This window comes from Scylla paramamosain, chromosome 27, assembly GCF_035594125.1.
Source record: "Scylla paramamosain isolate STU-SP2022 chromosome 27, ASM3559412v1, whole genome shotgun sequence".
Classification (NCBI taxonomy): Eukaryota; Metazoa; Arthropoda; class Malacostraca; order Decapoda; family Portunidae; genus Scylla; species Scylla paramamosain.
This window is the reverse complement of record NC_087177.1, coordinates 13,681,809-13,694,308: the sequence shown is the minus strand read 5'-3', so window position 1 is coordinate 13,694,308 and position 12,500 is coordinate 13,681,809. Positions and strand designations below refer to the sequence as shown.

General features: G+C 40.0%; 1 protein-coding gene across 1 annotated transcript in view; it reads right to left on the bottom strand.

Annotated features, from left to right (window-relative positions):
• The window catches only part of LOC135114246 (uncharacterized), a 79,431-nt gene that overhangs the window by 18,675 nt on the left and 48,256 nt on the right, over positions 1–12,500 (bottom strand). Inside the window, exon 2 of the mRNA XM_064030047.1 lies at positions 1,783–2,017. Within this exon, the coding sequence (XP_063886117.1) occupies positions 1,783–1,990 (208 nt within the window). The 5' untranslated portion in view covers positions 1,991–2,017. The remainder of the gene's footprint in view (positions 1–1,782; positions 2,018–12,500) is intronic.

The following is a 12,500-nucleotide window of genomic DNA, read 5'->3' as shown; positions in this document are numbered from 1 at the left end:
TGTGCACAGACAGATAAAGGTATAATGCAGAAAAGAAACACTGCCTTAGACCTGTCCTCGTTTAAATCCTCGTGTAGGAAAGACACGTAGAGCTGTAAACACTAATTATGACACGGAGGGATGCCAGTAATTTTTTGCCGAGTTTATTACCTGAGGACACGCACACATACATGCAGGTAGACGCATATGTAAACACAGCGTCAATAGATGAGTTAAAAGTGTTAATGGTTTGTCATCACCGCTTGCGTCAGGGCAAATGGTTGTGCTTGGAGAGAGATGGAGTACTCTTCACCTCCCCCTCCTCCTCCTCCTCCTCCTCCTCCTCCTCCTCCTCCTCCTCCTCCTCCTCCTCCTCCTCCTCCTCCTCCTCCTCCTCCTCCTCCTCCTCCTTCTCTTCCTTCTCCTCCTCCTCCTCTTCCCCATCGCTGCCCCGCCGTACCCACGCCCCACGACACATGTGGGTCGGTGTACGCTACAAGATTTGATGCGGTAATGCCAGGGGAGAAATTTCTTCCCTTACCGACTGGTTGACTCTGTGAGACGAGTAATGAAAAATGGTGTGTAATATTCATAGAGTGGGAGCGGCGGCGTCTGCTGCCTCACTACCGGTAAATAGGGAAGGCGGGGATGGATAAGTGAGGAAGCGTCCTCAGATTAACTCACATCTAGCAAGGTGGTATAATTGAAGGCGATCCATATTATCACTTATAAAATTTGGTGTTACGAATTCAGAATTTGGAATGAGAAAATGGTGCGGTAATGACAGGGTGGCGCGGAAAATTGTGGGGTCTGTATCGTACTAAAGTAAAGCCGCGATTTTGTGCCCCACTGCGCACCGCCGTGACACAATTTAGAAATATACCGAGGCTGTAGCGGCTCATCTCGTGGGTACGTGATTGTATGGTGTCTGTCTAGTCGCCTTATTACGGTGATTGCCGGTTGTTGAGACTTTTCGGTAAATTAAGTTAAGGGAAATATTGTGCGGTAGACATACGGAATGTACCATCAAAGGAGTCTGGTACTCTGGCACGGAGTTCCTTGATCTTTCTATGTAAGAGTTGTCTGGGCACGGCGCCGAGTGTACGTATGAATTAACCAGTGTTCAGACGCGTCAGAAGTTTGTCTGGTAGTAAATAGTAGCAGACATTCTCACAGGCAGAGGAAAAGTAGGAAACACAGAAGGAGATTTATCTATAAAAGTTGTGCATTAATCTGTGTTTAGACGTGTCAGAAGTTTACTTAAAAAAAAAGAACTGCAAATATTTCCACAGGCACAGGGGAAGTAGAAGCAGGTTTTATTACATAAGAAGGAAATTTCTCTGTAACTGTTGTCTGGACATGGCTTTGAGTGTAGATATGGATTGAGCTGTATTTAGACGTGTCTGAACTTTATTTAGAATTAAAAGAAAAACAACAGATATACCCACAGGCACAGGGAAAGGGGGAAGTAGCTTTTGTATCACAGGAGAGAGGAGTAAGCAATTTGCATGGAAGTTCCAGACGCCCACACGTTGTCGAAATGCTTTGTGTTCCGAATCAATTACTATATAAAGAACAAGTTATTTGAAGCCTGTTGGATATTCGGTCATGGAAAACCTAACTATGGCGCTATTTTTGACTGTTTAAAGGCGCCCTATCCTTTGGCTCTAATATAGAACAGTAAATGCCCCTCGATTTTAGTGACAAATATAAAAATAAATAAATAAATAAATAAATGCTACAAAGTTCTATGATTCAAGTGACGAAAATTATAAGCTGGCTTTGAAATATCAGATGAGTTACCTGATTTTCCGACGGCGTGACCTCCAAGCACCAGCAGACGAATGACCGGACTTCCCTCACCGCCTTCCCCTCCGTCAGCCTCAATTTCGGCGTTTCCCCGCGGCGTCTTAGTCCAGGGGGCGCTGTTGTTCTTTTTCCCTTCCACGCCTCCTCGCACGCTGCCCTCGCTGTCGCCATCGCCTTCAGGAGAGCCGTTGGGACCCTCCATGGCAGTAGGTCCTCTAGTAGGAAGACCCTGAAAGAATAAATATACGGTTAGATTAACAAGTACACAAAACTTTAATCTTTTATTGATAATCTACATGGAAGAGTTATCAATGAGAACTTGTTATGAATGCTGCAAGTGTGTGTGTGTGTGTGTGTGTGTGTGTGTGTGTGTGTGTGTGTGTGTGTGTGTGTGTGTGTGTGTGTGTGCGTGTTTATCTGTACGTTGATAGGATGTTAACATTCTTTACCTTGAGTGTGAGTTGCTAAACGCTGCCTTCGTGCATGCACAACATCAATCTCTCTCTCTCTCTCTCTCTCTCTCTCTCTCTCTCTCTCTCTCTCTCTCTCTCTCTCTCTCTCTCTCTCTCTCTCTCTCTCTCTCTCTCTCTCTCTCTCTCTGTTTAATCTTCCGCCATTGATAGTCTGCGGCAGAGAGAATCAGCTTTCATTTGCAGGGTAACTGAAGTATTTTGCCCTTTGCAGAATTAGTGGTCTCCGTGGGTGGATCTAAGAGACCAAGATGAAGTTTGTGCTTGGGGGATGATTTTTTTTTCATGAATTAAGACAATGTATCTCACTGGCGTTATGATAAGAACATAACATAACATAACATAAGCTGCAAGAAGCCGTCATTTCTACTCGTGATAGTCCTTGTATGAAACACACCTATCTATCTTCCTGCCTTAAAGAATGCAAATGTTCATATTGAGTAAAATATGATATAATACCTGTCAGTTCCTACCACACGAGTAAATAATTAGTCTAGTAAGGACTAATTCTGAAGGCTACAGAGATCATTGTTTGGGTTCTCGTGGGAAATTTTTCTATTGGCGTTACAAAATCCTTATTTTAACAAACCTGGAATTACGGAGATATCCTTGAAAACACTAATAACCTCCACTAGAGCTTGTTAAAACTACCTGAAAGTCTTGGAAATATTTGAGAATAGAGATATATGTGCCTTGGGGTATGTTTTTGGAAAAGCACTAACTTCTGTTACTTGAAGTTTAGTGCTGTTATGCTGCTCTTCTTCTGTAAATGCTGTCAGTCTTTCCGTATTGAAAAACCATAATGTTTTTTGTCCATTTCTCCACTTTTCTTGAGTTACACATTAAATCATAAAAAACCGTAGCATGATCTGTTTTGGATAATGAGTTTACGTAAGAAATAAAATAACGAACGTCTACAAGATATCAGGAAAGGCTCTCTATTACGCAACCCGGAACCGCCAGTGTAGTGTATTGAGGCGGCCAGAAGGGTGTGGGCTGCCCCACCTCGTCCTCCTCGCCAGACAGCTTCCCGGCAGACGAGACATTTTTTGTGCCCCTCACACCAGAACATCAGGAGCCTGGGTAGTGATTAGATACGTAATGATGAATGTCCTCATATAAAAAGTCTAATTGGTTCACATTGAAAAGAAACGAATGAGGAAATATAATTTATCCCCCCTCCTCTCTCTCTCTCTCTCTCTCTCTCTCTCTCTCTCTCTCTCTCTCTCTCTCTCTCTCTCTCTCTCTCTCTCTCTCTCTCTCTCTCTCTCTCTCTCTCTCTCTCTCTCTCTCTCTCTCTCTCTCTCTCTCTGACATTTTTTTATCCATCACTATTCATTATCAATCTATTTTTACATAATTCTCTACTGCGTATCAGGTGTGTTTCCAATTAAGGGAGTTAGAGGTGGAAGCAATTAGCAGTAACGTTACGAGGTGGCACGTGACTTATTAATGAATTCCCAAACACAAAATTGAGTAACGAACCTGTGATTACAAGTGTTTTGCGCAAAGTTCGTAGTCTCGCGGCTGCGGGAGGTGGTCCTTGAAACACAGGCAAGGAGTAAAGGGATGGGGAGGAGAGTCAGAGTGTGTAGGATGTTCTTTGCTAGTTCTGCTGTTGGAATTGGCGATACTGGTGGTGATGATGGGGATGGTAGTGACGAATGTTATGTGATGATGGTAGTGCTGGATGGTGGTGATGGTGATGAAGGTAACACAAGAACACAGCACAAGAACACAACACAAGCAAATTAATGGTGGTGGTAATAATGATGATGGAGATGGTAGTTATAATGACAATAATAAGAGCAACAACAACAACAACAACAACAACATTAACAACAACAATAACGATGATAATAATTATGATATCAATAATAATAAAAAAATAGTAATGATAATAATAATAATAATAATGATAATAATAATAATAATAATAAGAAGAAGAAGAAGAATAACAATAATAATAATAATAATAACAACAACAACAACAACAACAACAACAACAACAACAACAACAACAATAACGATGATAATAATAATGATATCAATAATAATAAAAAAATAGTAATGATAATAATAATAATAATGATAATAATAATAAGAAGAAGAAGAAGAAGAATAACAATGATAATAATAATAATAATAATAATAATAATAATAATAATAATAATAATAATAATAATATTTACTAGTAGTAGCAATAGTAGTGGAAAACGATCACCACCACCACCGCCACCACCACCACCACCACCACCACCACCACCACCACCACTACTTACTCTCGGGGAAAAATACATAACTTCTTCCTGTTGCTCATCCTATTTCTTTCTGATCATCATTTTTTTTTATTTATTTCTTTCCTCACCCTCTCTTTTCTCTCGTATTTTTCTACACCGTCCTACGTCATAGAAACCTTCAAGTCATGCTATCGCCAGACGTGAGGGACAAAAATTATTCACTTGACCTGCCTTTTTTGACTTATGCTTATTGACTCATATAGCTTCTTTTAATATGATATAAATGCATAGCTCTCTCTCTCTCTCTCTCTCTCTCTCTCTCTCTCTCTCTCTCTCTCTCTCTCTCTCTCTCTCTCTCTCTCTCTCTCTCTCTCTCTCTCTCTCTCTCTCTCTCTGTTGTAATTACCAACATTATGAGTTAATTTGTTGTTGCCTGCTTTGAAATCTTACGCCTTTTATTTTTCTTTCTCACGAAGCAAGAAGTGTGACCAAGAGCTGAGAATATGAAAGGAAAAATATATTGTTATTTTCCAGTCCCAAGAAATTGGTCATAGGAGATTCCAAGAACTCTTTATTTCCTGGGGTGTCTTGATTCTCCTCTTTTGAAATTTTCAGGTTATGAGAGGAAAAAGGAACACAGAAACAGGTTCGAAGAGAACTCCGCAGTTTGCCGGTGAAGGGGATGAAAGGGAATTATAAACATTGTACTCTTTATTACTCACATAATTACATTAAAGATAAACACACTGTCCACTGGTCTGCTCACCACCTCTTCACTGCCTCATTATCATCTCAACACCTCACCACTATACCATCAATTAATTATCTCAGCATCACCTCACTATCTCACCATTACTTCCACATCACGTCATCACCATCACTATCAGCATCACATCATCAACACATCATAACCTAATCACTTCACCATCATTTCACATTTTTATCACCACCTTACTACCTCACCTTTACCTCACCATCTTATCATCACCGCATCACTTCAGCATCTCACTATCTCACCACAGTTTAATCACTTTAACTTTTGCTTCCTCAGTATATGACCACCACACCTTCCCTCACCATCTCTACATCGTCACCATATCATCTTAACATCACATCACCCATAGATCAACTTACATTCACCTAACCTCCACACCATCACCATGAAGGTTATGAAGATTCTAGGCCAAAGGGAGTTCAGTCTTCTAATACTAATGATTTATTCCTAGGCTGAGTTTCCATCTTCGCTACGATTTTGACTTCTTTGATAGAAAAAGTATTGATTACAGTTTGCATGGAAACGTAATGGCCTACATTTGCTTCTGTTGCTGCTGCTGTTGCTACTACTACTACTACCATTACTACTACTACTACTACTACTACTACTACTACTACTACTACTACTGCTGCTGCTGCTGCTGCTGCTGCTGCTGCTGCTGCTGCTGCTGCTGCTGCTGCTGCTGCTACTACTGCAACTACTAATGCAACTACTCCTGCTGCTACTACTACTACTACTACTACTACTACTACTACTACTACTACTACTACTACTATTACTTCTACTAATGGTGCTGCTATCATATTTTTATCACCATCATCACCATCACTAATATAACCACTATCTTATAACCATTACCAGTATCATTATCATTTAAGCGACACGAATAAGAGAGAGAGACGAATCACACGTTATATAAATTCCCCACTTCGAAAACTAAGAGAGAGCGACAAAAATTTCTCTCCTCAAATGTGTGTGTCATAAGATCGGCCCACGCTCTCCATGAATGGCCCGGCGAGTGTGACGTATCCGTGACGTAGCGCTTGCCTATTGGACGCCACGGGTAGTGATAGTGACAAGTGAGCGCTCATTGGCTACCGCGCTACTGACGTCAGAGATCGCTACGTTAGAGTGTCTCCCATTATGACGTAACTAGTCGCCGCGAGGTGTTAAGGACGACAGAATGGTGGAGGTGTAGGATGAGGATGTGCTGGTGTGGGTGGCGGCGTGGCGGAGTGTGTTGTTGCGGCACTCGCGCGTGTGTGTGTGTGTGTGTGTGTGTGTGTGTGTGTGTGCGCGTGCAGGGAGAGGTGAAAAGGAAACAGTGCCATGTTGCAGTAATGAAAGCGAGTGTTGACTGCAATATTGTATTGTTAAAATGTATGAGAAAATGTATTATGATATATTAGGAGGAGTGTGACAAGTGACAGAGAGAGAGAGAGAGAGAGAGAGAGAGAGAGAGAGAGAGAGAGAGAGAGAGAGAGAGAGAGAGAGAGAGAGAGAGAGAAAGTTCGAAAACCGGATACATATCACTCACTGTTACGCGCTCGCTCACACACACACACACACACACACACACACACACACACACACACACACACACACACACACACACACACACACACACACACAAAGACAATTAAAGGTGACAGCACATCCCCCTAATATCACTGTCTATCACACCGGATCTTGGTCGCTAATCGTGGCGGCGCCGGCAGTGCGGGGGAGGAGAGAAAAGGCAGCCAACTTCCTCAGGCACTTTGATGCTGCGCGGGTGGTTATGTGAAGGGGTCTGTCTGATTGTTGTATAATCTTTCCTTAGTTGGTAATTGCGTGTGTTAGGGGGTGGGGGTATTGGGGAGTTGTCTGGTGGATGGGTGGCTGTGCAAATGACAAGGAATAGCGGACATATTGTTATTGCACGGATAGGAATAACCTTACCGAGTCTAAAGTTCTAATAAGGTGCTGCGTGTTAGCTTTACGTTAAGAGCAAATCGGAGAGGAAGATATAGTAAACAGGCACAGCATAGTCTTAGGAGATTGACAAGGAATTTTGAATACTAGTTCTGTTTATTGACGTTTCAGTCTGATAGTCTTGTGAAGTTAATGCATGTTAACTTTTCGCCAAGACCAAATTTTATCGAAGGACGCACTGAACACAGTATAGTGACAGGAGAGTGACTGAGAATTTTTATAAACATAAGAGCTTAAGAGCATAATAAATAAGGGAAGCTCTAAGAAGCCATCTGGCCTACTCGTGGCGGCCCCTGTGACATTCACTGCTTGTCTGCTTCATTTATTTATGTTTCAGTTCTTATGAAAAAAAAAACATATATATATATATATATATATATATATATATATATATATATATATATATATATATATATATATATATATATATATATATATATATATATATATATATAAACAGTGAACAAGTTGGTTTTCATGAGGGAACTTTAATCAAATCTTAATTTTCCCGACTGCTAACCTCCCTTTTATCAGTAATTCTGTCATTAATATATATATATATATATATATATATATATATATATATATATATATATATATATATATATATATATATATATATATATATATATATATATATATTATTTCTTATTTATTTATTTTTGTGGCAGAGTGGTCAAGGGAATACAGGTTGAGAAGTCAGAAGTGCAATAATTTCTCTAGACGTGTTATCCATAAGTATTACGATGCTCTCATATTAATAACTTCATCAATTATCAATGTCTTACCTGATGATAAAAGACAAATTGTTACAGTTAAGCAGTGGTTATGTAATCAGCATGTAGGATTGTGATTATTTCATGGCGGATTTAGTCGAGGTGATACATGGTGGACATTTTTCCACTGCATTTGTTACATAATGTATTTAAAAATGTATACTAAAACAAAATACAAGAGAAGAAAGTGGTACATGTGGATCAACATTCGTGTATTAAATAATGCTTAAGTTATGAAGGCATTTTGCTGCTTGTCAGTCTTCCCTGGTCTGTTCCTTACATTTTCACCTTCGACAGACATTGATAGCGCGTGATTTTCCGGTGTCCTTTTCCGTCAGATTTATATATATATATATATATATATATATAGAGAGAGAGAGAGAGAGAGAGAGAGAGAGAGAGAGAGAGAGAGAGAGAGAGAGAGAGAGAGAGAGAGAGAGAGAGAGAGAGAGAGAGAATCAGTAATCTCACAGTACTTGAATAGCGTGCCTGACTAGTCTTCTCGGAACGTATTGCAAACACTGAAGGTCTGCGATGATCCAGGTCACATTCATTAAGGCTGTAATTCTCAAACACACATAGCACCAGACGACAGTACTGCTGCGGAGGGACACTGAGGCTGCGGGACTTTTTTGAAAGACACACAAAGGTAGTAGTAATTCCGAAACAAAAGAAGGATGCAGGAATAAGAGGCGTCATGAATTTTGTAGCAACATGTAACTGGGTCACTGGCGAGGCTACGCTATCCATTTTCTCTTGTGCTGTGTGTGTGTGTGTGTGTGTGTGAGAGAGATTGTGACTGTGAGTGTGCCCATTTTTACTCTTTTTACTCCAACCATCATTTATCTTCTGGAGTATGCATTGGAGCCTTTGTTTCGCCCCTTCGTTACGTGACAAGAAATAAACAATCATCATTATTTCCACGAAAAAAAAAAAAAGTCAGTGAAAGGATGCGATCTCAATTTCAGGTTGTTTAGACGAGGAATTAACAGCTGCCACTGCGGGTGAGAGGCGGAGGGAGTGCAAGGCAGGATCTGAGTGGAAGGAATGCTGCCTGTGTTTAGATTACCAGTATACATCAAGTGAGCTGCTCTGAATGTTTGATGCTTCTCTGTCTTTTTTCAGCGTCTGAGAGAGAGAGAGAGAGAGAGAGAGAGAGAGAGAGAGAGAGAGAGAGAGAGAGAGAGAGAGAGAGAGAGAGAGAGAGAGGTGAATTAATATCACCACCATTGTTATTTAGCTTCAGAGAATGACAAGAAAACTATTACACATTATAATATTTCACTTCACGAATCACTACACCACCCCTCCCTCCCTTCCTTCCTTCCTTCCTTCCTTCCTTCCTTCCTTCCTTCCTTCCTTCCTTCCTTCCTTCCTTCCTTCCTTCCTTCCTTCCTCCCCTGCTTGACCTAACCTAAAGTGTCTCCTTAGCACGATCCTTCTTCCGTCCTGTGACCTACTTGCTGCCAGGGCGTTGGTGTTGCTTCACGTCGCCCTCTCGTTAGTTACGTCGTAAAATCAGGCCATAGTGAGGACGTGAACAAGGTGAGAGGCGGTTTGGGATTTGCATGCTGCTCTGAAGGGGTGAGAGGTGTAGTTTCTTTGCCTCACTTCCCACGAAAAATAAAGAATAAAATAAGTCGTCAGTGAGGTCAAAAATGTATTTTCCTAATTTTCTGATATTTTCATGTTTGCAGAAGGGTGTTTTTGAAGACGAAGTTCTCAAAAATTCAGAAAAATTCCTGATAGTCTTTGCAGAATTTAATAATCATGGTGACATTTTACAATCAATGAAAAGTTACAAGGAGTGAATTGTGAGATTTCATTCACTCTGTTTATTCACACTCATTCCTACTAAGTTTCCTCATGTAGCTACACCTTTATTTTTGCATTATAACTCTTGGTCTTCGAGATAAGATGCATAAGACGGTTGGGAATCTTGATAAAGGACTTTAATCTCCAAGCATCACCAACTGAGCAGTAAACATGTCAGCAGAGGAGAGGACAGTACCAATCACGGGGAAGTTAATGTCTTCACCTAAAGTAATGAGGCGAGAGACGGACCCAGCAGACGAATATGTGGGGGAATATTTTGAGAGGACGCAAGAAAAGAGCATTCGTAGCAGATTAACCTATATGCGCAATACCCACACCTGGATGGACTCCTTTGTAGTACTGCGAAGAAGTGGTGATGATAGTAATGATAATGATAAGCCAGTGGTTCAATAGTAATACATGTTTTTGTTGCATTCATTATTAGCAGCACAGTAAGGAACATATATATATATATATATATATATATATATATATATATATATATATATATATATATATATATATATATATATATATATATATATATATATATATATATATATATATATATATATATATATATATATATATATATATATATATATATATATATATATATATATATATATATATATATATATATATTATTTTAGAAACAGTAACCTACTATGGAATACTTTGATCTTGGATTCTTATGACGAAACTCCCTATAATGTCCGACAACCTGACCAGACTTACCATAATGTAAAACAAAAATTGACGAAACTTGCCACGATATTAAAGAAAACCTGAACAAACTTGGCAGAATATTAGACGAAAACTAGACAGGAGGACAAGCAGAATTAATCATCATCATCATCATCTTAACGCTTAATGAAGAGTACGTCCTCTCTGTCTTACTTCCTCCTCCTCCTCCTCCTCCTATTCTTACACGTTACTTGCCTCACGTTATCTTACCTCTCCCTCTCTCTTCACCGGCCTCCTTTTCTCCCTTTGCTTCCTCGTACCATTAAAGGTCTCAGATTCGGAGGACATTGGAGACTTAATATAAAAGAAAAACTGTAGGAAACTTTATTGATAACCACTTAAAACTTGAGTAGTAGGAGAGCTTACAGTGTATGTGTGTGTGTGTGTGTGTGTGTGTGTGTGTGTGTGTGTGTGTGTGTGTGTGTGTGTGTGTGTGTGTTTACTGTGTAAGCAGGTAGGTAAATAGATCGTTCAAATGTATGAATCGATCACATTTCTTTCTTTTCCTTCTTGGCGTATTACGAAGATCAGGTATGGTTATAAAAAAAATGGTATGAAAACTCGCTCAACTTGCCGCTTCTATAAAGTTTATCGCAGAATGAGTAAAAAAAGCGTGACATTTAGAAGCTATTAAGGATAAGTATTGGTGAAAGAAACGTGAGGATACAGCAACAGAACCAGCGTGGTAGAGCAGAGAGAGAGAGAGAGAGAGAGAGAGAGAGAGAGAGAGAGAGAGAGAGAGAGAGAGAGAGAGAGAGAGAGAGAGAGAGAAAGTACTGTCACTTAAAGGAGAGGACATCATGAAGCATATAACTTGACTGCACTCCGTTTAATATTTCTGAGTAGGTGGAGTCTTTCGTCTCACACACACACACACACACACACACACACACACACACACACACACACACACACACACACACACACACACACACACACACACACACACACACACACACACACACACACACACACACACACACACATACATACACACACACATACACACACACATACACACACACACACACACACACACAGAGAGAGAGAGAGAGAGAGAGAGAGAGAGAGAGAGAGAGAGAGAGAGAGAGAGAGAGAGAGAGACCCGTACCCCATATAGAATCAAACGCTGAGCACAGACAATAAATGGACGCGAGAGAGCAAAGATCGTTATTGATGTTATTGATGAGAGAATACTTAAGCGTTACCTGGAAGAACAGAAACCAGTGGAGTAACTTTATTCTTACATAAGTGTGGTCTGACAAAGGGCAATTAAAAGACGGCGAAAAAAAAAAAAAAACGCCCTTTGAAAATGCTATTCCCCCCAAAAAAGTTGTCCAAAAATAATATCGAAAATTACAAGACGTCTTTGAAACATCCCTCTTAAAAATGTTTGATTCCCCCCAAAAAAAAGTCCGAAAAGAGATCTGTAAAAAAAAAAAATGTCTTGAAATCTTCTTCCGGAAAATGTTTAAGTACCTAAAGATTCCCACAGTCGAAAAAAGAGTCCCAAATGGCAATTATCCTAAAAAAAAAAAAAAAAAATCATCCAAAATTATATCCTGAAACCTCCCTCTTGATAGTTTGTAAGTTATACACACTTATAGAGTAAACCTGAGACTCCGTATGAATATGGAATGAAGAACAAAAGTCATGGAATATTCAGATAGCCAAGTAAAAGAAGTGGGAAAAGTCAAGCTCTTATAATGAGGGAATGGGAGATAAAATGCGGGTGAAAGCTTAACCCAGTTTTGTGAAAATAGGGCAATGGAGAGTTTGACGAGCCGACTCCAACTTGGCGAGGCTTTTAATGCTTGTCCATCTTCCAAACTACTTGTCTCTATCGGACTTCACTCTCTCTCTCTCTCTCTCTCTCTCTCTCTCTCTCTCTCTCTCTCTCTCTCTCTCTCTCTCT